Genomic DNA, 27,342 nt, shown 5'->3' with positions numbered 1-27,342 from the left:
TATTGACTTTTTGTGTAAAACACAAAAATGAACATGATTTAATGGTTTGAAGGATAGATTATAGAAAGAAGAGGGATTACGCTGTAACCATATAATAAGAGGTAAATTTTATAACTCTGTAATGCTGTGGAGTTAACTGGAACCTGGCCCTCCTTCATTGCCCCCAAAGGGTTTCAATCTGCTAGTCCTGATAAAATGGGCAGTGTCCTCAGGATTGGCCACTTGTATTTTAGATCCATAGAGGGACATGTCTCTCCTGGCTGTTAAGGCCTCTCAGGAGACAACATGTGGATGGCTACATGTGGTGGCACTTCTTTAAGGGAGGTGATAATTCTGCCAGGTCTGAATGAGGCCATGGTCCCTCCCTCCAAGAAGCCATTGTTGGCTCTCACAGATTCCATCCATTCTCCAATCTTTCAATTTTTAAATTTTTTTAACAGCATCTTCTGTTATTTTCACGTATGTAATACATGCCTTACTAACCCTTACTCCAGAGGTGGATTTCACATAATTTTACCACTGGTTCTCTGCACCCTGAAAATGTGAATGGCCTTCCACTCATGCAGTTTACTCACGTGCATGGCTTAGAAAACGTGGCTAAATAGGACGGAATAGCATTGGGCGGGCCCACCTGAAGGTCGTCGCTATCAGTTTGCCTGACCCAGTCCGAACCACCTGAATACCATCACTGCCTTGCTCCCATTTATTCATAGTCTGGGAAAACCATCTCTTTTTAAAATAAATATGGATATTCAACAAATAGGATTTGGGGTTTATTTTCTCTTTATGAATATTTTTTTAAAAAAAGAAATATCTTTTATATCTTGAATATAATAAATTTTGGGAATTTTAAGACCTTTGAACCAATTACCAATTATTGCATCTCCTTTAGGATATGCATTAAATATGATTTTAATTAATCACACTAATCATAACATTATAAACACATATTAATCATTGGGAAACACAAATTGCAAAAATGTGAATATAAAAATAAAAACATATTTAAATATCTTCATAAATATTAATTGGATATGGAAATAAGCAATTTAAATCCTTTTTCCAAATAAATCTGGGAGCTATGGTTCAAAAGAAAAAATTGGATAGTCCAGATAGCCTAAGAAATAGATGTATTATTATCTGTGGGAATATAGGCAGCATGTAAATCAGTTAACATTAAGTATATTTAGAACTCTTTCATTTATGGATTTTCAGCTCCCTTTGCTAAGTGGAACTAAATTATTTGCTTTTAATTCTATTAATTGGAAGTCACATGCAATGCTTTGGAGAATAGAAAGTTGCTCTGGCAGGACAGGTCTGCCTTTTATTTCTATATTTTTTATGAGATATATATTGCCTAGTTGAAGCTTTTACTAACTGTGTAGAGGGGGCTGCGAGGAGTGAGCAGAGGCAAGTATAAAAACTGTTATTATTTGTGCAGCAGAAATAATTGTTGTTTTGGAGGAAGGGTATAAAAGCTAGTTAAACTACTTTTTCTTCCTCAACTCAACTTTACCATTACTTTTATAAAGAATTTTAATAACTTATGGTTTAGTTCAAAATAATTTTTCCAGTGGAGCTGGAGGCATAAATATTTGGAAACAACACCATGTCTTTCAATTCCTTAATAATTGTAAGCATCTAAAGGGTGTAGCTGATACATTCTCTTCAGGGGTGGGTTCCAGAAGCCACTACTGCTGGTTTGCTCGTGGGTGCAAAAAACTAAGATGGGGGTGCCTATTGCTTGGGGGTGCGGCAAGCCTGGGTTACTGGCGGTTCCAGCAATCCAGGCCGTCAAACCACTACTGGTTTGGCTGAACCAGTCCGAACCAGTAGGAACTCACCACTGATTCTCTTGTGCAAAACCTTGACTCTGGATATCTAAAGGGTAGATATGGTTTTTTTGAGGGCTTCTTTAGATCATCTGAATGTTGATGAGGGTAGACTTGCTTTAGTACAAGGATTTGTTTTGTTTTGTTGAAATGAGATTGCCTTAGAGTTTTTTAAAATGGATTTTACATGTTTTTTATGCTCTGTAGGTCTGTATGACATACACACACAGATACACATACACACACACAATCAATAGGGAATAATAAAAGAAGCAATTCTGTATAGGGACTCACAATCCTAAGTTAGGGAAGTTTATAGCTCATTTTATCTCAAATAATAGATAAATCTATACAGCAGGGCTCAGGACAGAGTTTATATCTCTGCCTATATTCCTATGAAGCTGAACTACTTTAGCTTTGGAACAATATTATTTTATACTATTCAGCTGTCAAAATGACCTGCAATTGCCAACAGCGAGTATTTGAGTTTCGCTAGACTACTGTGCTATGCCTTCTGAAAATGAGTGGAAGATTAAAAAAGGCTAGGTGAAACTAATCTATATTCTGTATTTTTGCTTACTATAGTTCTGCATCCAGATGTCAATTTAAGTCTAATAACTAAGTAAAAATTAATACATTGTGAATATAATATAATTTAGCCTTTAAGATGTATAGCAGGCATCCATTCTTTATCATGATGACACTAAATGATAAAAATGCATTATGATATCATGATGGTCTTTCATGGAAATATAATTATAAGAGCCACATACATACATATTTACATATAATGTATGCATGCATATGTATCTTATGTTTATCTACTCCTATATAAGTTAACATGTACATTCGTTTGTCCAATATGGACTGCTGTTGATGGAATGATCTGTAATTGTGTATCCTGTGGTAGTGTTATCTTGTAGTCTTTGTATAGCTTTTCATCTTCACAATCAATTGGTATGGGTGTATTTCTGTCCTCACAGTAAAACCATACTATATATACAATTGTAGAATACTGCTGTTAGAAAAGATTTATGTCAGTTTTCCATATTGCCAAATATAGCTGTTTTTCTATTGTCTCATATAAATGTTTTGTTTCAAATCTATTTTTCCACTTTGGCTTAAACCTCCTATTTAAAAATAAACCTTTTATGACATACTTGAAAGATGTTTACAAGAATTGGACAGTTATTAATCAAAGGATCTACCGAGGAAAAAGGATACTATAGGGTGTTAGTTAATCTAAACAAACTTCTGCTTCACTATAAACAGTAAAGACATTTTTGTCTTGATCTGAAAGAGGATGTAGTATAATGTAAGGCAGTTCATGCAATTCAATAAAAAGCAAATACGTATAAGTTATTACTTGGAGTCTAATTACAGATCCCTGCCAGATGTTGAAGAAACGGTGGAAACAGAGTCAGACAGACTAATTCTGCTCTGTTAGGCTACTTGGAAACCCCAGCACCTCAAGCATGAGAAACTCACTGCTGTAAAATCCACACAACAAAGAAGAAAATTTGCCATCTTCTTTAATGTCACATACTCAAGAGTTTGCTTTTGATGTTGGTTATCCAATTGGTTTACTAAAAACAAGAATGACTCCAGCCACATGCATTTTAAAAATTAGTCTTGGTTCCTTGGCCTTCAAAGATGGAATTGATTATAAAATTGCCATTTGGCCTGACAGATTTTATTTGGTCCTTTTATCAATGTTACATATCCTAAATGAGCTGCAAAGTATTCAGCTGACCTTGGAAATGTTATTTCCAACATCCTTTTAACTGAAATCTATCAATAACTTTAAAATCATAAAAATAATGATATTAATACATTACTTGGTTAGCAGTCATTAACAAGCATATTATGCAGACATTCTCAATATTCTTAAATATAGTAATGAAAGTGAAATTTACTAGCGCAAAAACCCAAGCACAAGAAATGCAAGAAAAGGAATGAGAAATACCTTTTTCCTCTTTTCAGAACACAGCTGCTTGGAAGATTTGGCTATCATCTTTTTCTGCTCCTTCATTAAAAACACTTTCACTTTATTAGTTCAGCTTCCTTGGCACTATAACATTTTCCATGCAGCTTTAAGTAGAGTACCACGAAATATGGTACTCTGTGTGCAAATATAATTTTGAACACCTCATAATTTTTTTAAAAGTTGTCCTGTTCTCCTGATACACACAAAACACACACATTGAGGAGATTGCATTTTCTCTTGTAAGTTACAGGAGTTTGATTTTAAGCTGCTTTTTATATCTACTTTGTCATTATTATGACAGTCAGATCTAGTGATTAAGGCACTAGGCTATAAAGCAGAGGACTAGAACTTTAGCCTTGAAAGCCAGCTGGGTGACCTTGACCTGTCATTCTCTCTCAGCCCAACTCACCTCACAGGGTTGTTGTTGAGGGAAAAATAAGAGGAGGAAAGTGTGTTGGATATGTTTGCCACTTTGAGTTATTTGTAAAAATAATAAAGGCAGGATATAAACAAATATATACATAAATTTATAATATTGAAAAAATGGGGAAAAGGTTAGCTTTTTGAATGTGACACAAACTTCATAATATTTATTACTGTTATGTTTATACTCCATTTCTCAGTCATTAAATATCCAAGGGACTTCAAAATGAACTGTAAATAATTTAGACTTAGCTATGAATTTACCTCAAATTGGGTAAATTCGTAAAAAATTATTTTTCATTTGTAAAATAATGGGTTTATTTTAATAGATTGCTTATTTTAGGTCAAATGAAATTGGAGCCCCAAAATAATTACATTCATGAGTCTAAATCTCTTATTTGAAGAGTAAATTGTAAAAGAGAGCTAACAGAATCAAATGTGAGAAATACTGTGATTAGACTATTTAACCTCATGCTTGGAAATAAATTGTCAGGATTACTTTCATCAAAGATAACTTTTCTTTAATCAATTTCAGAATTGATTTTTCAAAAGCCTGTGGAAAAGCCCGAATTGTTCCATTGTTTGCATGATGGGATCAGTACAACTTTAGAAAAATAATAATAACAAAGTTGGACCTGTATCTATGCTTGAGTTTCTGGCTTAAAAAGAACAGCTTGAGAAATCTACACAGCGAACAACAAGCAGAGAACACAATATATATCAGGAATTTCTAATGAAGAAAAAGGGGTAACAGACAAGGGACAGTAGGCAACAAAACAGTAATGAGTTGTTATTGCTAGAGAATATTATTCTACTTTCTTCCTTTACATTCTTCCAGTTAGTAGGATATTTAAGAACAGCAGTTAAATACTACTTCATACTAAATAGAGTTGAGCCTTGGAAATTCCATAGGAAGGATTTTCTGTTATGGAAGCAGGCAGGGGGAAAGACTATGTACAATGGTAGCAGGAGGGAAAGTTAGTAGATTGCTATGTGAGAAATACAAGCTTTAATAAAAATGAGGACAGACAGAAATAAAAGAACACTGCAAATAATGCAAAAAGCAAAAGAAAACCGAATCAAAACAATGAACAAAAAGCATATTCCGGAGAATTATGTGATAGCAGAAGTTGTAAATTTTTGCCAATTCAAATGAGCAGCATTGTTGCGTAATGGGAGAGGTTTTTCAATGGTCAAAATTCAAACCAGAAAGAAGAAAGGCAACACAGAGTTTATATGCTACATATCATACTCTTTGTTTTTCATCTTGCCAAGAATTGTGAGGCCTTCTCCCAACAGCACTTCTGGAGTATATTTAGCGACTAAAGCTGCAGTGTGCACAAATGTCACATTCCCATGAGTAAAACCCATTTAATTAGCCCCTCCTTCCCAAGATATTCCCATGAGATATTTGCGTAGAATTGAAAAGCTGAACAAATGATGTGACATCATCAAGGCATCAGTGGCATTGGAAACAAAGCAGCAAGTGACTGAAGAATTAGTACAATTAAAGGCAAGTCATTTTTGAAGGGTGTGAAACAAAGTAAAGAAAAGCACCTTTCACAAGAATAACAAAACAAAACAAAACAAATCACCAAAAGCATTTTGCAAAATAAAAATTCAAGGCATGAAGAAAAGTATTTGCAAGAAAATAAATCCACAACCAAACTGAACACACAGAAGATTAAGCATAACACTCTCTTTAGAAAGTGTTTAATGTCTCTTTCCTTTGCCCTTGAACAAGGAATAAGCTGCAAGTAGGTTTGGGTGTGCAACATATTATATTGTTGGTTTGTTTTGCTGCAAGTGGAGCTGAGGTGGGCAAAGGAAGGAAGAACAGCACAAAGATATGTGATAATGGTAAACAACCATGCAGACACCTCTGCCACCATTGTTTGCTTGCTTTAACGTGTACAGACTGCTTCCAGCTTTGTTAATATTCCTAATTAGACCCCAAAGATTCCATGGTATTTAAATAAGCTAGTTAAGTTCTGACAAATTCCCGCTGGTAATTTCATTCAGAGAATTTCAAATCAAAATAATTATGATCCAATAAGCTTTCCACTTATGATAAATTCACCAAAGATTTGAAATTTGGAGTGAAAAGTAGACATCCTGTCCATTAAGACAACTGCTGTAAAATATTTTTTAAAAAACCACATAGAACAAGATGCCTTTATCAATTTTCTAATTCTCATCTTTAATTCTCATCTGATCAAAGTTGCCTGTTGAGAAGTGTCACTGAACTGGTGAGGCTGGACTGAATTATTTTCACGATCTGAGCATTTATGATCACAATCATTCCATTTGAAATTTAGCAGAATGTTTTTTTAGTAAGAGTAAGGTTGGAGTTAGCAGTAATTGATGCATCCCAAAGCCCCTTTTCTCTCTATATTTAATATGTGATCTTTCATGGCTTGGTCCTAGCCCATTCTAACTTTTACTGAAAAATATTAATCACATATAAAGATATAGTGCTGCCTTAGGATTACCTGCCTGAAAAGGAGTATGCTAATATAGCTGATAATTCTCTTAATGGAGAATTTAAAGGGCTTAAAAACAATTCGATTTCTGAAACTGAAATTTAAAAAGCCAACAGAGAAATGAACCCCCTTCACTAAATTATTTCTTTTTTTTTAACCACAGATAAAGAAAAGCCCAAACAAAGTGGCATTTTACTGTGGTCAGTCATCAGCAACTCTGTTTAATTCTTTCAAGCACAATCTGCTCAGAAAATTTCTTTAAAATGAATGGAGTCACTTCAAGGTGAATATCATTTCAGTTGAATTTGAATTGTAGAATCTCTTGTAGAGTGTACCTTTAATATCAAATGATTATTTTTTTAATGTCACTTCATGGTTGAACGTGCTGCTTAAATTAATTAAAAATAAAAAATAGTTTTATGTACTGTACTCCACTGGAAGTGCAAGTGGGGATTAATGTAAAGCCAAGCTTTATATTTATATTTTAGAATCATCATTGTTAACATTACTATTACCATCTGAGCTGAATTAAACCTTGCAATCTTGTATCAAAACCTACTCAAATGTATAGTCTTGCATTTGTTCTGTGTGGTTTTTCATTGAATGGCTAGAATAAAATTTATGTATTTATTTATTTTTAAAAATGCTTCATTTTGGTGTGTTTGTATATGTGTGTGATACACAATAGCAGAATGAGGACTTTAACTTCATGGTACCATACAGTAGCTGGAAGCAGTTACACTAAAGTCAGTCCCCCGCCCTTGCCCCCACAGGAAGAATGATTTCCAAGGCCTTACCCTTTTTCTCTTGGTGATTATGAGACGAAACAGCCACATATGGATTGGTATTCTCAGATGAGCCAATGTGATCCTTCCAATTTAGTATGTGCCCTCCGGCATCATAACCCTGTTGGGCTGGAGAGTCTGAAGTGGGAAGTAGCGAACTGGAGTGTCCTGTTTGCACCATAAATACAGTTAAGGACAGTGAGAACAAGCAGTTAGTAGCAAGTAACATTTCTAAAGATGTTTGTATGTCCATATCAAGGAAGGAATCTGAGCTCTTGTAAATCAAAAGTTTGCTCACATTTGGAACACACAGGACAACATCGGACAGAAAGATAGGATAATCTGTGAGCTACATGAATTACCCGAAAATTTATTTATATACAAATAAAATGTGTAACTCCTGACTATTTGTGTAATAATCCTACAACTATGCAAAACATAATGGTAGCTGAAACCAGTAGAACATTATGAAATGTGAGCAGAGTTCGTGGATATGAGCAGAATCAAATGAAACAAAATAACATGGACTCTTATAGACTTTAATATAATCAAAGACTGACTTAAGAGTCTAGGGAGAAACAATACTTTTCAAAGCTACAAGTCCACACCAATGGGTGGGGCCAGAAACCAGAATGAGAAGCAAACATGTTCTCTTCCCAACATTTCTTTGTCTTTCTGCCATCTCATACACCAAGCCATACCTGACTATAAGCTGGGTCATCATCTTTTGCAGAGGGATTTTCAACTTAAGAAAAGGGCTACAAAGAATTAGTCCTTATTGTTCCATTGTTCCTTATTGTTTATATCCTGTCTTTCCATGCTATCAGATGATTGCATACTTTTGGGGTTATTATACAAAGTAGAATTGAAAAAAATACATATATATTTGATATAAATGATATGATTAAGAAAGTGACTGACTCCAAGCAGTTCTGGATGGCTTACCATTTTAAAATCAGTAAAAATAAAATAAAATAAAGAATACAAGCCACCTACAAGGAAACTATATATAGCAGACAAAAAATCCCACAGTGGCTCACTAATCTTGGGAGAGTAGCCAAGCGAGGAGCCATATGCCATTCTATTCTATTCTATTCTATTCTATTCTATTCTATTCTGTTCTGTTCTGTTCTGTTCTATTGCAGATTTAAGTAAAAACAAAAGAGGCCTTATATGGTTCTTTCTAAAAAGTGGCTACTAGAGCTGCTGCAGCCCATCATAGAAAATGCTTTCAAATGAAATGTGGAGGAGGATTAAGCCAAACAATCTCATGCAATACAAGTTGAGAATAAAGACCCAATCAATGTTGTTCAACTCTACTTAAAAATGACTTATCCACAGAAAACAAGTATCCACCACAAGGTCTTATGCATGGGGAACACCTATCTCCTTCTGCTACCTATCCACCACCCACTGGAAGACAAATTCTGCAGCAGGTATCAAAATGGATACAAAACAAAATTTTCAAAGTTAGCCTATTATGTTGAGAGGATTACATCAACTGGAATAAAAAAGTTACAATGAAAGGTAGACAATGAGATTTTATTTTGCAGATCAGATCAACATAGAACACAATACTGGATATAAAGACTACTTGAAATGTCTGGACTGCATAAAGATTCTTTCTCATATCCAATGCAAAACCTTTCATTTAGCTAATGTGCATTTTTGGTCTGGCTTCAAAAGATACCATTAACCTCAGTAATACAAAGTGATGTGGCTTTCTTTTGGATGATCAGGCCCTACCGCAGTTTTGGAAAATCCAGTGGACTAAATAATACAGAGTAGAGAGGAGCAAAGGAGGAAAGCTATAGGTAGCTAAAGGACAAAGGGGAAGGATGTGAGGCAAACCAGCAGGCTTTGTAAACTATCATTAGGTTTCCCGGAGTCTTTATCTTTTTCAAAACTCTTCAGGCTAAAGCTTATACTTACTGAAGCCCAAAATATATGAAGCACCAGATTGCTTCAGAGCACAACAGTGCTTGTCAGTGTGAGTACTGAACTATATTATTTTTTTATTGTAAGTTTAATTTCATCAGGTCCCGATAACACTGAAGACTCAGAACTGATTATCAGACTTTACAGAATATTAAACTCATATCTAATAATATAACATCAAATCATATAACTATCAGAATTATAATTCCTTAAATATAAAAACAGGGAGCTACAGAAAATAAACTTCCTATTATTTATCTACAAGTTATTTGGAAACATAATTCAAAGATGATTGCAAAGGGGAAATGAATCTTGGCTTCAGGCCTTAGTTACTATTTAAAAAAATGGAAAACGTGACTTCTATGTAAATGGGATTACTGCAACTAATATCCTTAAAATTGAACTTCATAGAGATCCTTGGGGAGCGTTGCTGGGAGTTTGCAGAGTCCAGGAGAACCTCTAGCTAAGATTCTGTGCAGTTCAGAGAACTCCCAAATCCCACTCTTGGCTGGCCCCACCCACCCTGCCCCTCCCCTGAATCCCCCATGCAGCCAGTTTTGGATGCAGGGCATGCACTGAGGCTTGGAGAGGGTGAAAAATGGGCCAACCGGAAGTTTGAGAAGACTGGAGGTCCGTTTTCTGCCTCTGGAGCCTGGGGAGGTTGTTTTCACCCTCTTCGGGGCTCGAGGAAAGCTTCCGGAACCCAAGGAGGGCAAAAATACCCCCCCTCCCATGGTGTAGGAGACTGACTAAGCCACACCCACCATGGCCACGCCCATCCAGCAACCAAACAGACAACCCTTTGCTAAAATTTTTGAAGCCCACCCCTGGAGAGCGGGGAAGTATAGGTTGCATGTGACCTAACATCTGTCAAGATTGCATACAAATACAGAAGGAATGTTTTGATATCATATTGATTAGGGAACGATTCTTATGTTGAATACCAGTTTCATGTTCATCTTTATCCATAGTTCCAAGAACATGATTAGCCATAAAAAATGTGTAGTGAGTTTTTCACCCAGCCTTCTCTGAACAGTCCTAACATTTGTTTACATCTTATTTATCTTTAAAAGGGATGTGGTTCATAGCACAAGATAGCAATTGTTTCCAAAAGAATTATAAGTGTATGTGGCTCTTGACAAATAGCACTTATATTTTATATCTGGATTTTATATACATTTTGCTCCACATTCAATACAGAAACGTTAGCTGAGTTCTATAGGTGATTTTATGTTTAATCTGTTCATATCAGTAAAGCCTTTTTTCTTAATGTGATAATCTAGAAGAAATATTTACCCAAGGGATAAACCATATGCTTCAGCTATATGCAGAACTCAGTGATAATGAAAAGCTATAGCTATATAAAAAAATTAATGGGTGCCAGGTGGCAGCAGAACTAGAAAGGGTTTCATACAAATATCGAAATTTAGGCTTTTCCCCTCTATTACTAACACATTAGGGTCTGTTTGGAAAGTACATGTGTAACACCTCAGAAATTTTGGCAAATGCTAGGGTTGAAGTACACTAAACAAAGATCTTTATTTCCAATCTGGGAAGCTGCCAGGAAGATTTGGTTATTAATAGGTTATCTGATTACAGTTTGATCCTAAATCACACAAGAAACAGACAGTGTGAAATAATATTGGAAATAGTGTGGAATGTTTTACTGGAATGTTTGGGCAGGATAAAGGATCAACACTTTAGATCAGTTGATTCTATTCTATTCTATTCTATTCTATTCTATTCTATTCTATTCTCCATAGATGCAATTGAAACATTGTAAACATTTTGATTAACTGGTATGGGGGGTATGGTTTAAAAGAATTCAAGCTATCTGCAGTTTTAGGATGCTTAAGACAAGGAAAGCTTGAAGGGTAACTAACAAATTAATTTTAGAAATAATTAAAAAAGTAAAATGAAAGTTAATATTAGTTATATATCTCAGTTGCGAAATAAAGAATTGAAATATCCTGTTTTGTGTGCAGGTGTGAAGAAACATGAGATATACTTCATATGATTTAAAAATGAAAGTAATTTATCAGAAAATATTTCGTATTTATTGGAGGCCCTCAAAGAATATTTGAAAAGCTATGGACATTAGATTTTGTAAATGTTCATTTTATATATAATAAATTTGAAAGTACTTTAACTCATATGATCAGGCCTTGCACAAGAACAACCTTATTTTGGTTTCAAATACTGCAAACATCAGTACAACTTTGGGAGTACAAATTATAGTCAAAGGTCCTTTATGTGATGCTGAACAATATTTTTAAAATGTGTCATTTGTCATTTCATGAAGTATTTTGTTTCTAATGAGCGTAGTGATATCTTTCCAATTTTACATATACCCTCTGATTTTAAGCAATGGACTCAGAATATGAACATATCTATTTCTGCAAATGCAATATGTTTCTATATCACCTAGATTTATTGATCAACATAAGGACTGAATCCAAAACTCGTTTATTCATTTGTGGGGGTGTTTCTCTATTTCAATAGCTTATTCTCTTGTTGAAGTGTTCAGTTTTGGAGATTAATTTGTTTCTTTCAAAATTAATTTCATGTCCTGTAGCTTTATGGTGCTGGAAAAGGGAGGAAGTTTTTTTTTTTTTTCCCTGCGTTCTTGTGTTCTGCAATGTGTGCATTTATTTTCCTGTTCGTTTGTCCTATGTATATTGCAGGGCAGATTTTGCATGGTATTTTGAATACTCCTTGGTTTTCTAGCTGGATTTTGTCTTTGGGGTTTTGTTTATTTTTTGGTCAGTGTTGAAGGCTGTCTTGATATTGTGTTTGTGGAGAATTTTGCTGATTTTATCTGTGGTGCCTTTGATGTAAGGGAGGAGGGCGATGCCATTGTCCTGTTCTGTGTCTCGGTTCTGTGTCTTAGTTCTTGGGTTCTTGTAGTGATATCCTGAGTCCTGTGCTGCAACCTCAGTGGGGTTGGCTGCGTTGCAACATCCTGAGCCTTTGCGTTGTGTTGAGTTCTGTGGTGTAATGTCCTGAGCAGATGACTGTGGTGTAACATCTCAAGCTTTGATTTGGCTCCAAGTTTGCGGTCTGGCCATGTATTCATGATGTGTGTCAGTTTGCTTTGTGTGTGGGGTCAGAGTGGGTAAGGAGGTTACAACGCAAAGATTCAGGATGTTACAATGCAGCCAACCCCCCAGGAGGTTGCAGCCCAGGACTCAGGATATCACTACAATAGAGCTCAGGATGTCATCACACAGCCCATTACCCAGGTTGTTACAACACAAAAGAACAATAGGCACACAGCCAGTACCTCAGCCACACAGGATGTTACGAAACAGCCAATCTGCAAACATCAACTCCATCAACTAATCAAGATGTTACAACACAGCCAACCACTCCACTTAAAGCAACAAAGCCAGCACTCCACCCCCCTCACCAATATTTATAGAAAGATGGCAGCTCCAATCATGCTTTGCTCACACAAGCATGAAGCTGAAAACACCAGCCTGAAGATGGAGAGTGGGACGTCATCAAAACGTCACCAAGATACTCTCAATCTTACCCAGAAAAAGACCCGAGTACGCAAAGACCTGCATACCTGTACCCGTGAAAATCTACGAAAACACACACACACACACACACACACACACACACACACACACACACAGACATAATGAGCATCAATATTTTTTTTGAAACATGACTGTTCTGTCAGTTTTTAAAAATACACTCTTTATGGGCATTTCATCAGCCTGATTAGAGGTTTGCATCATATATTGTATAGCAACAATACAATTTATATAGTTCAGTAGTAGAGTAGTATACCAAAGAGAAATTAGATTTTGTTAGAGCACTGAAAGGTAAGGATTTGGAAAATTTATCATAAAGTAGTTAGTTATATGTTGCAAGATGCCCAATGTATTATTTTGTTAAGTGACTACAGCAACTAAAGGAACTCAGAAAGTTAAATTATCAGTGCAGAGGAAGGGTGGATGTAAATGTACTATGAAGGCTTGGTTCACTAAAACTGATGAAGATAAGAACAAAGTCTTACAGGAAGAAAACCTGTTGTATCCTTCAGTTCATATGCACATGCAGTTGGCTTCTTGGTGGTTAGTTTGGAGGTGGGAAATCACTATGCAGAAAAGGTCAAATGTGCAGGGTTTTTTTTAAAACTTGTAGCAGAGTTTTATAAAAAAAAACCTACAGAGGTTTGATATTCCAGTGGAGCAGCCAAAAATGAGACTAAATAAACAGGAAAGTGATTACAGTGAGCAAAAACATCTATTTGCCTGGAATTTGGAAATATGCTATGGCATGTCCCTATACCACTGTATTTGGTTCCCTAGGATATAGGCCAAATGACCTATGTGTATGTTTATTCAAACAGACATAACTTCTTTGTAATTTAAATAATTTTCTACTCTCATCCTAGTTGAAATAAAAAAGTATTTACAAATAAAACAATTGCATGCTAGATATCATAAACAGATTTATCTTATGAAGGGTTATACCAACTAATGGGAAATAAGCTAACTGAATGTAGTGATATTTACTTCTTGCAGCTATAGAATTACACTATAGGATGACTGTCACTTGTGATATTTAGCTTTATTATTATACAAGAAAGGAGCTTGAAAAATAAAAAATAATTTTATTTTTACTTTAAAATAATTCTGAACAAATGCTGTAAGAGATGGGATAAAGTTGTTTTAAGGGTTGGGATCAATTCAACTCATTAAAGCATCCATGCTTTTTTATATTGAAACCTGTAAAAAAACCAGCTGCTTTGATTAAAGGTGCTGATTTTAAGTGACAAAACAATTTTTCCAAATTGGTTTTGAAATGTGTACAACTGTAATCATTTTAACTTTGGCAAGTGATCAAAGCAGCGGTTGAAATTTCATCTTCTGCCAACAGTTCAATGGCTAAAATTAAAAACCACATTGTCTTTCTTGATTGAGGTGTTTCTATCTTGTTTTGGAAACAAACTTACTGTACATTTTTGCCTTTATGCAATCATCCGCTAAGAATTATTTGATACCCTATTTATTCAGCTAGCCTTGGGGAAGTTGCAATGCCATGTGAGAATAGCTCTGTTGCCTGCTTCTCCTTAAAATTAATTGCTTGTTATGTATTTGTTTCAGAATTTGGAAAAAAATTGACAAATTCTTTTTTTAAATAGCAGAAATCTGTTTAAGAAACCCTACACAGTATAGAAGGAGATGCTAGATTGAACTGGATGCACATTATTAATTTTGTGCTAATAAAACCACAGATAGCAATGCCAAGTGATATGAATTTGTTATTTGGGAAGAAATATTTTGATAATGTTTACTAAAATTTCAATTATTATGCATAATACGTTATCTAGGAAGTACATTTCTAAGGGAAAAGTTGCACATTAAAAGGCTATATTAATTAGAATCCAGGATGAGCAAGTAAATGTCTACTCAATAATTACCCTTACTCCCCCCTTTATTTCCTATGTTTTTGTTTTAAACATCTGCTTTATCAGGGAGACACACCCTGGATGAATACTGATTTTATAAAGATTGTTCCCTTCCAAAGCTGGGAGTGCTAATTAATTCTGTTAAAAAAAAAGTAGTGTAATTGCATGTTGCGTTGTCTATGCTTTCCAAATCTTCCTTTTAACTGAGTTACATGAAACTTAATTTGGTTCCATCCACCTAGTTCTATCACCTTTGATGCTTGTCTGTGGGTCACCCAGGTGTTCCCAACCTGGATGTTGTAGCATGTCTCCCCACTTTTTGGTAACTTTGAGTCAGTGTTGACTCCTAGCAACTACCTGGACTAGTTCCTGCAATTTTGTTGTCAACATTTTTGGAAGTGGTTTGCCATTGCTTTCTTCCCGGGCTGAAAGAAAGGTCCAAGGCCCAAGAAGAAAGAAAAGCTCAAGGTCACCCAGCTGGCCTAAGGCAGGACTAAAATTCAGTCTCCTGGTTTCCAGCCTAGTGCCATAACTATTACACCAAGCTGGTGCTACCTTATTTTTATATTGATTACAAGATTTATAAGAACATGATAAACCTTTTGGGTACAAGCAGTTTTAAAAAAACTTGTATAGCTGAACTGCTATTTATCCAAACTATACCAGTCTCATAAACTCAAATTGTTTTTCTTTTCAACATTCAGCATTCTCATAATACTGCTGTTTATTTGTGCATACAATGTAGAAAAATATGTTCATAATAGTACCCTTACCAATCAGTACTGAGGAATAATTATATCAAAATTCCTCAAAATTACAGTCTTGGCTGTATTGTCAGACCTGAGGATTTCATGTGGTTGGGGACCTGCGAAGATGGCTTCATTGTTGAGGTGGCTATTTTTACCCTCCCTCTCCTATGGTTTGTATTTTCACTTTTATGACATTTATTAATAAAAGTTTTAAAATATTTTTGGTTTTATGATTGTTCTTATTGATTTTTATTCACCACTCCAAGATGCTTTGGTTGAGATAAGCAGCTCTAGTAATTTGATTAATCAATAAAATAAATATATGTCATGTATTTTAATACTTCTCCCATATAGACCAATCCCTTTTTCTATCCCATACAAAAGAATGTGGATCAACATCCACAAAATGTTTTGATTTGGTTCCATAAATTGTAATGCTCTTAATGATAATGCTCCACTCACTTAGAGATTTTATTAAAAATTACCCAAAATTTTTTTGGGTTCAAACATTTGAATTTCTAAACTACATGGCTTGAATTTACAGTAAGTTCAGTGGAAGATTTCCCATAGAGAAATGACTTAAGTAATTTTAATAATTCAGGAGTTAATGGAATTTTGTATCAGTTTAGTGAACTAGGCCACAAAATGGAAATGACACTATCATCTGTAGGATCGAAACTAATATTATGACAAGGAACTGAACAAAGATTATTTGAAAAATCCATAAACTGACCATACACTGTAGTGTAAGACATTTCATGGTCTGAGGAAGGAGCTGAAATGTCTATGAAAAAAATTGCACAATATTAAAAACAATTAAGGTATTTTTTTTTTTTAGGTATTTTATTAAAATTTATAGGCCGCCCTTTTCCCTGAGGGGACTCAGGGCGGCTTACAACCATTAGGGGGGCAACAATACACAATAAACAATATGAAAACAAGATAAGTAGTAAAATAAAATTAAAATATGGAAATGTTTGACAAGTCTGACAACATGATTCATTTGAAACTGATCTGCACAGACAGGTATTCATACAAAAATTATTAGGGAATTTCCTTACCATTCAGTGCTACGAACGAATCTGAAAAAAGAAAAAGGAGAGGAAGGAGAAGGAAAAGGAGGGAAAGGGAAAGAATTATTTCTAATATCATTACATTCTCTTTCACAGATACTAATTTACATACATCCTTGCTACTGTTTGATACTTTGACAACACTGAGTCTTGAGATCAGCCTATCAGAATGGAGTTTCTCATAAAATTTTGTAATATTTTTACTGCACTTAAAAAAAAGCTGGAGGGGAGGTTGTTTTTAAAGAAAAGCATAAGGATCTTGAAGTAAGCAGGGTACTTTTTATTTGACTGCATGCAGTGGGAAATCAGTACTACTTCTTAATCTCAGACATAAATTTTTTAGGAAGATTAGAATCAGTGCCTTATATATGTTATACACTTCTTCTTGGATCAGAAGACACCTAAAAACTTTCTTCCATAATGTATCTTCTTATTTTATACGGAGATCATTAAAAGGTTAGCTTCAATGGGATTCTGAACTGAGGATTGTCACCCTTAACACTATACATTTCTGTGTTAAACTATTTATTTCATATTAAAATATTGAAATTATAGCTCTGACTCATTTTGCCACAATTGCGGTAACCACAATATTCTCTTGGCATGATCAAAGTTCATTTTATGAGAAACAGTACCTGAGATGTAGTAGATCATCTAAATATAAAGGAATGCTTATACAAGGCATCTTGGTAACATTGGGTGGGCCATTTAGCCCTTCCAAACAAATGCATGAATCTCATAATTAGTCCTAACTACTGTAAATCATACAGTGTAATTCTCTAGTGCCTAAAACTGAGATATCCCTTCAGCCTTAGCAAAGAGATTTCTGTTCTCAGCTACTCATTTTGTCTTGTGAGCTTTCAAAGTGCTGATGTTCCAAGAACATACACTCTCCAATCAAGGTAGAAATACACACGCAACTGAGTTCCAATAAGGAGAAATTGGAAAAAATAAAAGAAGAATATATGCTATAGTCATCTTTCTACTTCTATGCAGAGAAAGAGAGGCATGTAATGAAAATATCTTTGTTTCCAATTCCATTATAAGCAACATTGAATCCAAATAAATTAAACAGTTTTCATTTTAAAGTATTAGATAAACTTAGGGTAGAAAGACTAGGATAGTCCTTGATTTACACTCTTGCTTAATGACATTTCATATTAATGCTGGCCTTGGAAAGAATGTTTTAATGTTTTTGCTTAAAACTGCTTTATTCTGGTCTCAACTGTGGTCTTAAATTGAGGAGTACCTTATACAAGAACAGTCCAATTACAGCTATCAAATGGGATTATCCTAGTGTAAAGAACCTTATTTAGTATTCATAAAACATTAGCAAAATGCTAAATAGCTTCCAGATTCCTTGTCTTGGAATAGGTGAGAAGAGAAATAGGCTCACACTTGAAAATCAAATTTATAAGATACTATATAAAATATGAGTGGTATATGTAAAAAGTGACATTGGCTATGAGTCATTATCTACTAAGTTTTATTTATCAAATTATACAACGAGTAATACACCGTGAGCTACACAGAATTTGTAGGTCTGCACATATTCTCCCCTTATTAGAGAGATTGCCAGGGAGGGCAGACAATTTTTATGTAGGCTTTCTCCTCCAGGACACAAACACGGCTACCACGTATGCAGTGGCAAAATTCTGTGTTGCTGCAATGTCCACAAGAAAAAAATTGGTTACAGTAGTATAATTGTCATCTTGTACCAATTATTTGGACATATCTCTAACAGTTTCTGGACCATTGTATTTACTCCCATGCTTATTGGCTTTTTACCCATGTAAAAGAGGGAGTGATCCAAACAATTTGAGAACATAGATGTTATTATCCACTTTTAACATCAATTTAATTATATTTTAATATTAGTACTTTTTAATGTATTGTAAAAAGTAATGTGTATTGCTGGTCTTTGACCGTAATAAAGATTTATACTATACTATACAAATGACTTTTATGAAACATAAATAAATCCTGACAATATGTACTATAGTTCATACAGTATAATAATTTCAGAACCTCCGTGTGATTATTTGAATAGGGAAATACTTGAACAAATGAAGCAGTGAAGATATATTTAAAGATAACAAATCCAAGCATGCTCAGTGAGGATAGTGAGAAAATCAAGATGGCAGCTGTAACCATGGTACTATTTAAAACCCACCCTTTTATGTGTGTTGTGATGTAAATAAAAAAGCAACGTGGTTTGCATAGATGTGGCTATTATTTTAATATTTTTGATGCAACCTGAAGACATTACAGAAATCAAGCCATATTTAAAGACCTCGCATGGATTTCAGAATCAATTTAGTCAATTTGTGGATTAATATGCTTAGGATTTAAATGAAAGGTTTGGGTCTCTATGTAAATTTCTCAAAATCTTCATATATTGGATGCTTCTTTAGGTCAGACTAGATATATGTCAAATATATAATGAATCACTTTTTTTGTAAAATCACAGATTGTATATCTTTCTTTCCATTTTAATTAATTAAAATAATTAATGTTATGAAGAAAAATATTTAAAATGATATCACAATATATCTGGAATTATCCTTTATTGCTGTCAAAGGAATTAAGAATTGGGTGATTTGTAAGAAGTCTTGCCACAGAAGCTATAATTTAAAAGACTTGGGATATATACCTCTAAATGTTTCTTTTGAGGTTAATGCCAATAGGCCAATTTTAAGGAGGAGTTTACCTTCTACAATGCCGTTAATGAGTTGTGAATGTTACTCTTTTTAAAAAAATCTCAAGGATATTTTATAATCAGTTTATGTTATCTGCATTTTCTTATTCTGCAACAAGGTTACTGTGATCTTTTAGGTTAAAGATAACAGAATAAAGGAAAAATTCATATTTAGAATCCTGTAAAACAGGAATAGTGAAAAGGCAGAAAGGGAAACTGCCAACTGCAAATCTCAATTTAACTCTTAACACTCAACAGACTTTTTAACTTTGGTAGCACTATCCAGATAGTTTGAACGACAACTTTGAATGACAACAAATTTTTAAGAATATGTTGGATAACTATTTGTCTGAAGTGGTGCAGGGTTTCCTGCCTAGGCAGGGGTTTGGATTAGAAGACTTCCAAGGTCATTTCCAACTCTGTTATTCTATTCTATTCTATTCTATTCTATTCTATTCTAATTTATAACTAGCATAACATTGAGCATAGTGACTTGGATTTCTGGATGGGATTTCTTGAACTCCTTCTATGGAAGATACTAAGGTGAGAAGTGTATGATTTTTTAAAGCATTTAATTACTCTCAGAGAATGCTTATGATTAGTTACAGTTGTGCTGTTTTTGCAATAGTTTAATTTTATTTTTTGTAAATAGGACATCTGACCTTCTCAGACATGTACACTGGAAAACATCAAATATTACGTTCCAATCTTGCTATAATGTCTACCTATACATGTATTAAAGATGTATAAATTTCAAACTTCAACTCAAGACAGCTGTTCGGATCTAATCAGAAGCATTCTGATACTCTGCCAGTCTGACTGGAAGTGTTCCGACCTTGAATTGTTCATTTTAAGGTAAAAGCAAGCAAGCAAGCAACCAAACAAGCAACAAATAACGTTGGGTTATGTAGAGGTTGGTACTGTATATTTTCCTTAAAATTGAAACCTGAAACACTTCTAGTAAAGTTTGCTAACTTGTTTAGAAGAGCTGCATTTAAAATGCTTTGTAAATTTTTAAATATTGAACTTTGAACTGTTTCAAAGATGTTCTTAAGAGAAACGAATCACATAAATTGAACTCATTTTGGAACCCAATTCTCAGTTTTCTATCCTTTGTACTCTAAATGTATTCCTTCAGATGAAGATCACTGTTCGACCATTAATGTTATCTTAAGCAGACTTACTTAATAGATTTAATGTGATTACTATTTCTTTTTAGTCATATTTAATCCTATTCACTTAAAATAAATCTTGGTTCATCCTCCAACTCATTCTTCCCATTCACCAAGTCTAACTGGTATGCTATTTTTCTGTTGCAGTGAATGCAAAAATCAATGTAACCACAAAGACGGAAAAAGCATTGAAATCTCAAAATATTAAAATGACAATATAAGATAAATAGAACTAATGTAAAACTGTAGCATAAAGAGACGGGCAAACTAAAATTTCCCAAGTACAAATATAATCCAAGTCAAAATAAATCACTTATTTGTTTAAAGTAACATTAAACAAATGTACATTTGCATTAAACATCTGTAGCTGGAATCTAACTATGAATACATGTTTATTTCACCTTCACAAGGCTGAACCAAAATGATTAGAAGTGAACAATTCTGGCAGGAACATTTTAGAAGATCATAAGAAACCTCCTCCCCTCAGACATTTAAAGTTTTTTTTTGTTCTGCAGAAGTTTGTAGCTCCAATCAGAGCCAGCTGTTCTTCTGCATGAAAATGTATTGTATTTAGCCAAAGAGATTGAGTCTAAGAGACCCAGGGACAATGTGCCAGCCCTTTAACTATTTCCTATTTTAAGGTCATTTTGATGATGATGATGATGATGATGATGATGATGATGATGATGAAGAAGAAGAAGAAGAAGAAGAAGGAAGGAAGGAAGGAAGGAAGGAAGGAAGGAAGGAAGGAAGAAGGAGGAGGAGGAGGAGGAGGAGGAGGAGGAGGAGGAGGAAGAAGAAGAATAAGAAGAGGAGGAGGAGGAAGAAGAAACATGTAACAGTGATACCCATTTTAATCTGGGCACTTGGTACCATGACCAAGAATTTTATAAAATACATCAAGAAATTGCAGCTTCCTGCAATAACACCAGCAGAACTGCAAAAAACTGTGCTACTCAGAACATTGTACATCTTACTTGGTTGATACCTACGACTCTGGCAGCAACCCGTATCAACCACTAGCATCAGTCAATGGTATTTGTGATGCATTTTTGAATGTTCACTGAGTTTCATGTTTAATGAATAAAGAATATAAAAATGGAAATAAAAATTATTATTTTTATATTAGTTTTCTCCTTTTGATGTATCAAAATTGAATGACATATATGTCCTTTGATTTTTGATGGTGACAATCATTTAATATGATCATGATAATAATTAGAACAACAACAGTGGTAAAAACAGTAATACGGGATCAACAGCAAATGCCAGAATCTCCTCCCATTTTCTTAGGCTCCAATAAGTGCAATAAGTGTGTCTGGTGAAGCCTTTGACTTAAGACAGAAAACTTTTGCACTGCAAGTTTTTACACATCATTTTACATAATGTCAAAAAAAACCTTCCCAAATAATTTTTAAAAGTGGCAAAAATATCATGAGACTCCAGATAAGAACATAAAGATTTTTATATATTTGATTGTCATCGTTGTTGTTGTAATCATCCTCATCATCAAAATCTGAAGGTCAGTAGATGAAATCCAGGGTCATCATGAATGTCTATATTACTGTTCCACTGTTTAAGCTAAATCTGAATTTTGTGATTGTATTACTGTTGCCAGAAAGGTAATTATAGTTCAAATTAAATAGTATTGAGGTGTATCTCAATCACGTTTTGAAAGAGCTTACTGTCTTCTGCATCACAATACGAAAGTCAGGGATTCTGATTTTACTCATACATAACACATAAAGATGAAAGAACTGGGTCTGTTTTGTTAAATATGTGCTTTCCTTCCTGATGGCTTCACAACTCTCTTATTCACACTTCAAAAGCAATCACCACCATTAATTCATGTTTGACACACATCTTAAGGGAAATCTCTAATTTTTCTTCAGAGCTAGATTTTAATTCCAAAATTATTGCTCTTTGAACATATGGCATTTTTGTAAACCACATTTCCTTAAAATGTTTTCTTTTTAAAACAAAGTCAATTGCCTTACACAGTTTCCATTATTTCTATGATTTTTTTTCTTATTTCTGCCATTGCTGATTCGGAATTAACAGCACTGAGACATTTATACAGTTTCTCTCATGTAAAATTAAAATAAATGAGTAAAATGCTTTTGCTTACTTTGGCAGTCACCCAAGCCATCAGTATTGCCATGCTCTATGTCCTGCTCAAAGGCCAATCTAAACAACATAAAGAAGCAGAGAGTAGCATAAATACACATGTGTCCTACCACACAGAATTCATACAGATAAAACAAATAAAAGAGACATTTATATTTTTAATAGTTGCACAACGCAAGCTCAAAATAATTCATTTTGCTTGACTTTTCAGTTATTCCTTTAGGAGAACATGTCTATATGAATATTTTTCTTTAAAAATACATTAAAGAAAAAAACTGCATTAAAAGCTTTCCCCTGCCACCTTGACTATGCTCACACATATGAAGGAAAGGAGGATGAAATATTCATTAGTAATACTTTTCCATGCAACTCATTCACAATATGTCTCAAGCTTTTCCAAACTCAAAGATGAGCAGAGATACAAGAGTCTTCAGACTGAGGGAGAGTTATTGAAGCTATTTTTAAAATAGAATGCATGTGTTGGTGTTTGGGAAGAGATATAGATATAGGGGTAGATGAATATTAAGATATACAGCTGTCACATAGACTTTAAACCAGAGATTTTTTTATTGGGAATCATACCAGAAACATACAATAAAGATTTGAAATATTTGATTGTAAATGTTTTAATGGCAGCTAGAATTGTATTTGCAAAAAATTGGAAGAACGAGAAAATACCAACGCAGAAGGAAGTTATTCAAAAAATAATGGAATGTGCAGAAATGAGTAAATTGACATTTGAAATTAGAGAGCAAGAAGATGAACAATTTAATAAGGTATGGGACTTGTTCTATCAATGGTTAGATAAAAAAAAACATGGAAATGAAAAATTTTGGAGAAGTTTTTAATATTGTAAAAATAATAGAATGAGATAGGTGATATAATAAAGCCATATTATTATTAAATAGATGTACAATGATGTAATGAAATATTGGTATATATATGAATCGAATATTTAGAATACTTTATTTAAAATAAAGGAATAACAACTGTAGTTGAACATATGATGTATAATGATAACAACGTATCTATGTATTCTTGATGGATAATCTGCGATTTTATATACAATTGAAAATGGTGATGCATAAGTATTCTTTCATATTGTAAGAACAATAGAATGAGATAGGTGATACTATAAAGACATATTATTACTAAATAGATTAATAATGATGCAATGGAATGTTGGTATATACATGAATCTAATCTTTAGAACATTAATTTAAAATGAAGGAATAACAATTGTAATTGAATATATGATTTACAATGACAATAATGTACCTATGTATACCTGATGGACAATCTGTGACTTTATATATAATTGAAAGCAATGATGCACAAATGATTTGTAACCAAACGGCATGCTATATGTATATGTAATTGATGACGGTTTTATGTTTTATGTATTGTTTGTCCTTGTCTGTTTTAAAAATAAAAAAAACTTATATAAAAAAAGATATACAGCTGTCTTTTTATATCCAAAATAAGTAAGAAACCATCCAGATACTTCTCAACTGCTATTTGCAGATGATATTTGATAGGCTACCAGAATCTGGATGGGGCAAAACAAACTCAAATTTAAATCCTAACAACATGGAGCTGCTGTCAGTAAACATCTGGTTGATTTGATAACATTGACTCTAGCAGTTTCTCTTAGAGGGTTTATGCTCTCCCCCTCAAAAGAGACATGGATTGTAACTTAAGAGTCCCGATGGACTTTCAATCCTTCTCAAGCAACAGATAGAAGCTGTGGCCAGGGAGTCATTTACCATGCTTTAGTTGATGCACCTATTGCAACTCCATATGTACTATGGTTTGGAGTCACCAATCAATTGAACTATTGCAGGACACTCTGAAGTGATCTTTGAAGACAACTGATAAAATTTGGGGCAGATAAATTACTGGGAAAACAATTTACCCATCATGAATAACGCCAGTAATGTTTTTTATTGCTCCCCATATAAACCTCTTCAAACAGCATACAAATAACAAGCATGGCAGAGTTAGGGTTAAGGTTAGACTTTATGCTGTTATAATTACTTGGCAAACTTGAACACAGCAGCACTTATTTTCTAAAATCGAAGGGCATCCAAGAGTCATGCTCCAAAAGAGAAGACAGAAAATGTTCAAGACTAGCAGGTCAGTATTAGTCTTGAACTGGAAAAAATGAGAACAATCTGATGTGTCTCGAGAGGATCTTTTGCGCTAGATGAAAAAAACAAGCACCGTCAGACCTAGGTTTATCCTGTGTTGGGCTAGCACAGTGTTAGTTTCTTTATAACAATGTTGTAATGATGAAGATGTACAATAATAGGACCTTTACAATTCTTATCTCAATTTAGAATGTGGCTTGTTTTTTGTATTGATTAAAGGAAGAAGAACTTATTGAATCCAAAGCATTGCACAGGTCTAATATTTATGTATCTTCATCCTTAATCAGAAAGAAGTCCGCTGAAATACCACTCTGGAAGCAGGGACAATAAGAAGCATGCATGTAGGTTTTCAGTGAAGCTTCTAACAAATGTTCAAAAGAATATTGCCCAGTATTATAACTGAAATAAATACATTCTCCCATGGCTAACTCAAACTTACGTTGCTCCAGGTAGAAGCTGCATGCATGCTCCACTTTCTTTCATCCATCCACAGTATGGGTCCCTAGAAGCTATGCAGGCCCTTAATAGAGGAAACATGTACAAATCATTCCGTAAATCCTTTGTTATTATTACTTCTGTGTCAGTATCAAGATGTCAGCGTATTTACTGTAGAGGATACTGTAGAAGTGATACTGCGGAATACGTACTTTTTGCATTTGCCATGACGCTCACATCTTCCCAGAGGCACTCTTATCAAACAGTTTGAAAATGCTACATAGAGGGCACGGCTTTGCTTGTCCAGTTGCATACCCATAATTCTCTTGTCCTCCACCCCATCATAGCTGCACCTAATTTGGATGAATGGATCGCATAGTCATTTCCATTAGTCTTGAAAACTTTGATTATAAAAAAATATAAAATAGAATAAAATCAGAATCATATACATATTTCATTTAGACTAATATATTTGGATAACCTAATTTAAATCCTTTACTATATGAACGGAATTTTGATTTGATGGAGTGTGGCAAAGAGATGGGATATAATGTAAGTTGCTGGAGAGCCACAGGTATGATTTGTTTCCTTTCTGGTATGGTCTGAGACAACCAATGGAAGAAGGCGTTGGAGAATGGGTGGGGTGGGGGAAATCTATTCCTCACCTTTTGCTCTAGAATCATCAAATGATTGAACCATATTTTGCAAAATATACTAACTCATAGCTCCCATAAATGGAGAAAGGGGATAGTATTGCTTTTAATTTTTCCACATGAACAGTAAGCCTCAATGAACCATTTTGGCATCCAGTAAACAAGGAGCAAAAATATATGGAGAAAGGAAGTGATTGTTGAAAGATAATATTGATGCACAGTTGCAACTGGAGTGAAGTTCAAACAAAATCCCAAATAATTTTCCCAGGGATGTGAAAGAGTCTCTTTGAATGCCTTACATTGTACTATTTGCATTTTATCTACATATCTGTATATAATCTTGTCTGTAGTATAATTATTTAATGGGAAGTTTTGGGAAGTATTTTTTTCATAAATCTATAGCAATATAAAAGAGAATACTATATTTAAAAATAAAATAAAAATTCCCTAGGAATTCTCTCCCATCAGAAAAAAAACAATAGATAGGAATTCAGAACTAACTTGTTGCTAAATAATGTAATAAAAGAAAGAACCATTGATACACACTTTTCAGAGTTATAAATGCTCATCTCCTCCAGGAAAAGGCTGTCATTTAGAAAACCACTGTTCCCTGTCCTGACCAAGAACTTCAAAATAATTCCTTTTTCTGATCCAAGGAAAATCACAGTATGGTTTTGATTAGGGCCAGCAGCATTATCTACAGCAATTTTCGTCAAGCGGTATCTGGAATGACAGCATTATAGTGTTAATCACCACAATAGTTTCTTTTTAAAATCTATTCAGATATAAGCACAATTCTGCACTTTCATAGATAGAATTTTTTTCTCCAGCATAAAACCAGGTTTAGCCCGGGTCATGATGAAGCTACCACAAGATTGATTTATGTATTTATTCAGTGCTTTCAAACACATCTGAACAATTGACAGATTATAACTTTCTCTCTGACAAAGTTGTTTTGGATCAGGCACTTTCATTCTATCAGCAGTTTACTGAAGGAGCAATGTGCAATACCTTTGTCTGGTTTGAATCAAAATACTGCACAGCTGTGGTAATACAGAATGTAGGGCATGCATATGTGCAAAGCTTGTGCTTTGCAATGTGAAAATAAAAATAATCAACATATTTTACTGTTGTTGGATTCTTAATCAAAAAACCAGTTTCTTCCAAATGCATAAACGCTTTCCCCACCCAGACATATCTTAAAATAAGTAAGCACTTCCATACTTGTGAATGTGTGTGAATACAGCAAGGTGTAAAATGAAGTTTACATATCAGCTGATATATTTTCAAGACACTCAAATTTACAGAGTCTGAAGGCTGTTGGTTTATATAATCTTGAAGGAGAAAAATATTATTTCTTTTCTTTTGCTGACACGTGAGTATTTGGATGTCAATATTACTCTCTGAACATG

The 27,342-nt window shown here is 34.2% G+C and overlaps 1 protein-coding gene across 5 annotated transcripts in view; it reads right to left on the bottom strand.

Moving 5' to 3' along the window:
- Positions 1-27,342, bottom strand: part of SEMA6A (semaphorin 6A) — a 182,278-nt gene that overhangs the window by 19,647 nt on the left and 135,289 nt on the right. For 2 of the 5 annotated variants that reach the window (XM_032213594.1, XM_032213595.1), the window contains exons 13-18: positions 26,477-26,653; positions 25,490-25,630; positions 25,282-25,362; positions 22,694-22,752; positions 16,684-16,704; positions 7,523-7,678 (exon numbers count right to left, since the gene is read on the bottom strand). In XM_032213594.1, the coding sequence (XP_032069485.1) occupies positions 7,523-7,678; positions 16,684-16,704; positions 22,694-22,752; positions 25,282-25,362; positions 25,490-25,630; positions 26,477-26,653 (635 nt within the window). The remainder of the gene's footprint in view (positions 1-7,522; positions 7,679-16,683; positions 16,705-22,693; positions 22,753-25,281; positions 25,363-25,489; positions 25,631-26,476; positions 26,654-27,342) is intronic. The other 3 variants (XM_032213596.1, XM_032213597.1, XM_032213598.1) reach the window with 3 other exon arrangements.

Source organism: Thamnophis elegans, chromosome 3 (genome assembly GCF_009769535.1).
Source record: "Thamnophis elegans isolate rThaEle1 chromosome 3, rThaEle1.pri, whole genome shotgun sequence".
NCBI classification, from domain to species: domain Eukaryota; kingdom Metazoa; phylum Chordata; class Lepidosauria; order Squamata; family Colubridae; genus Thamnophis; species Thamnophis elegans.
This window is presented reverse-complemented; position numbering and strand designations above follow the sequence as displayed.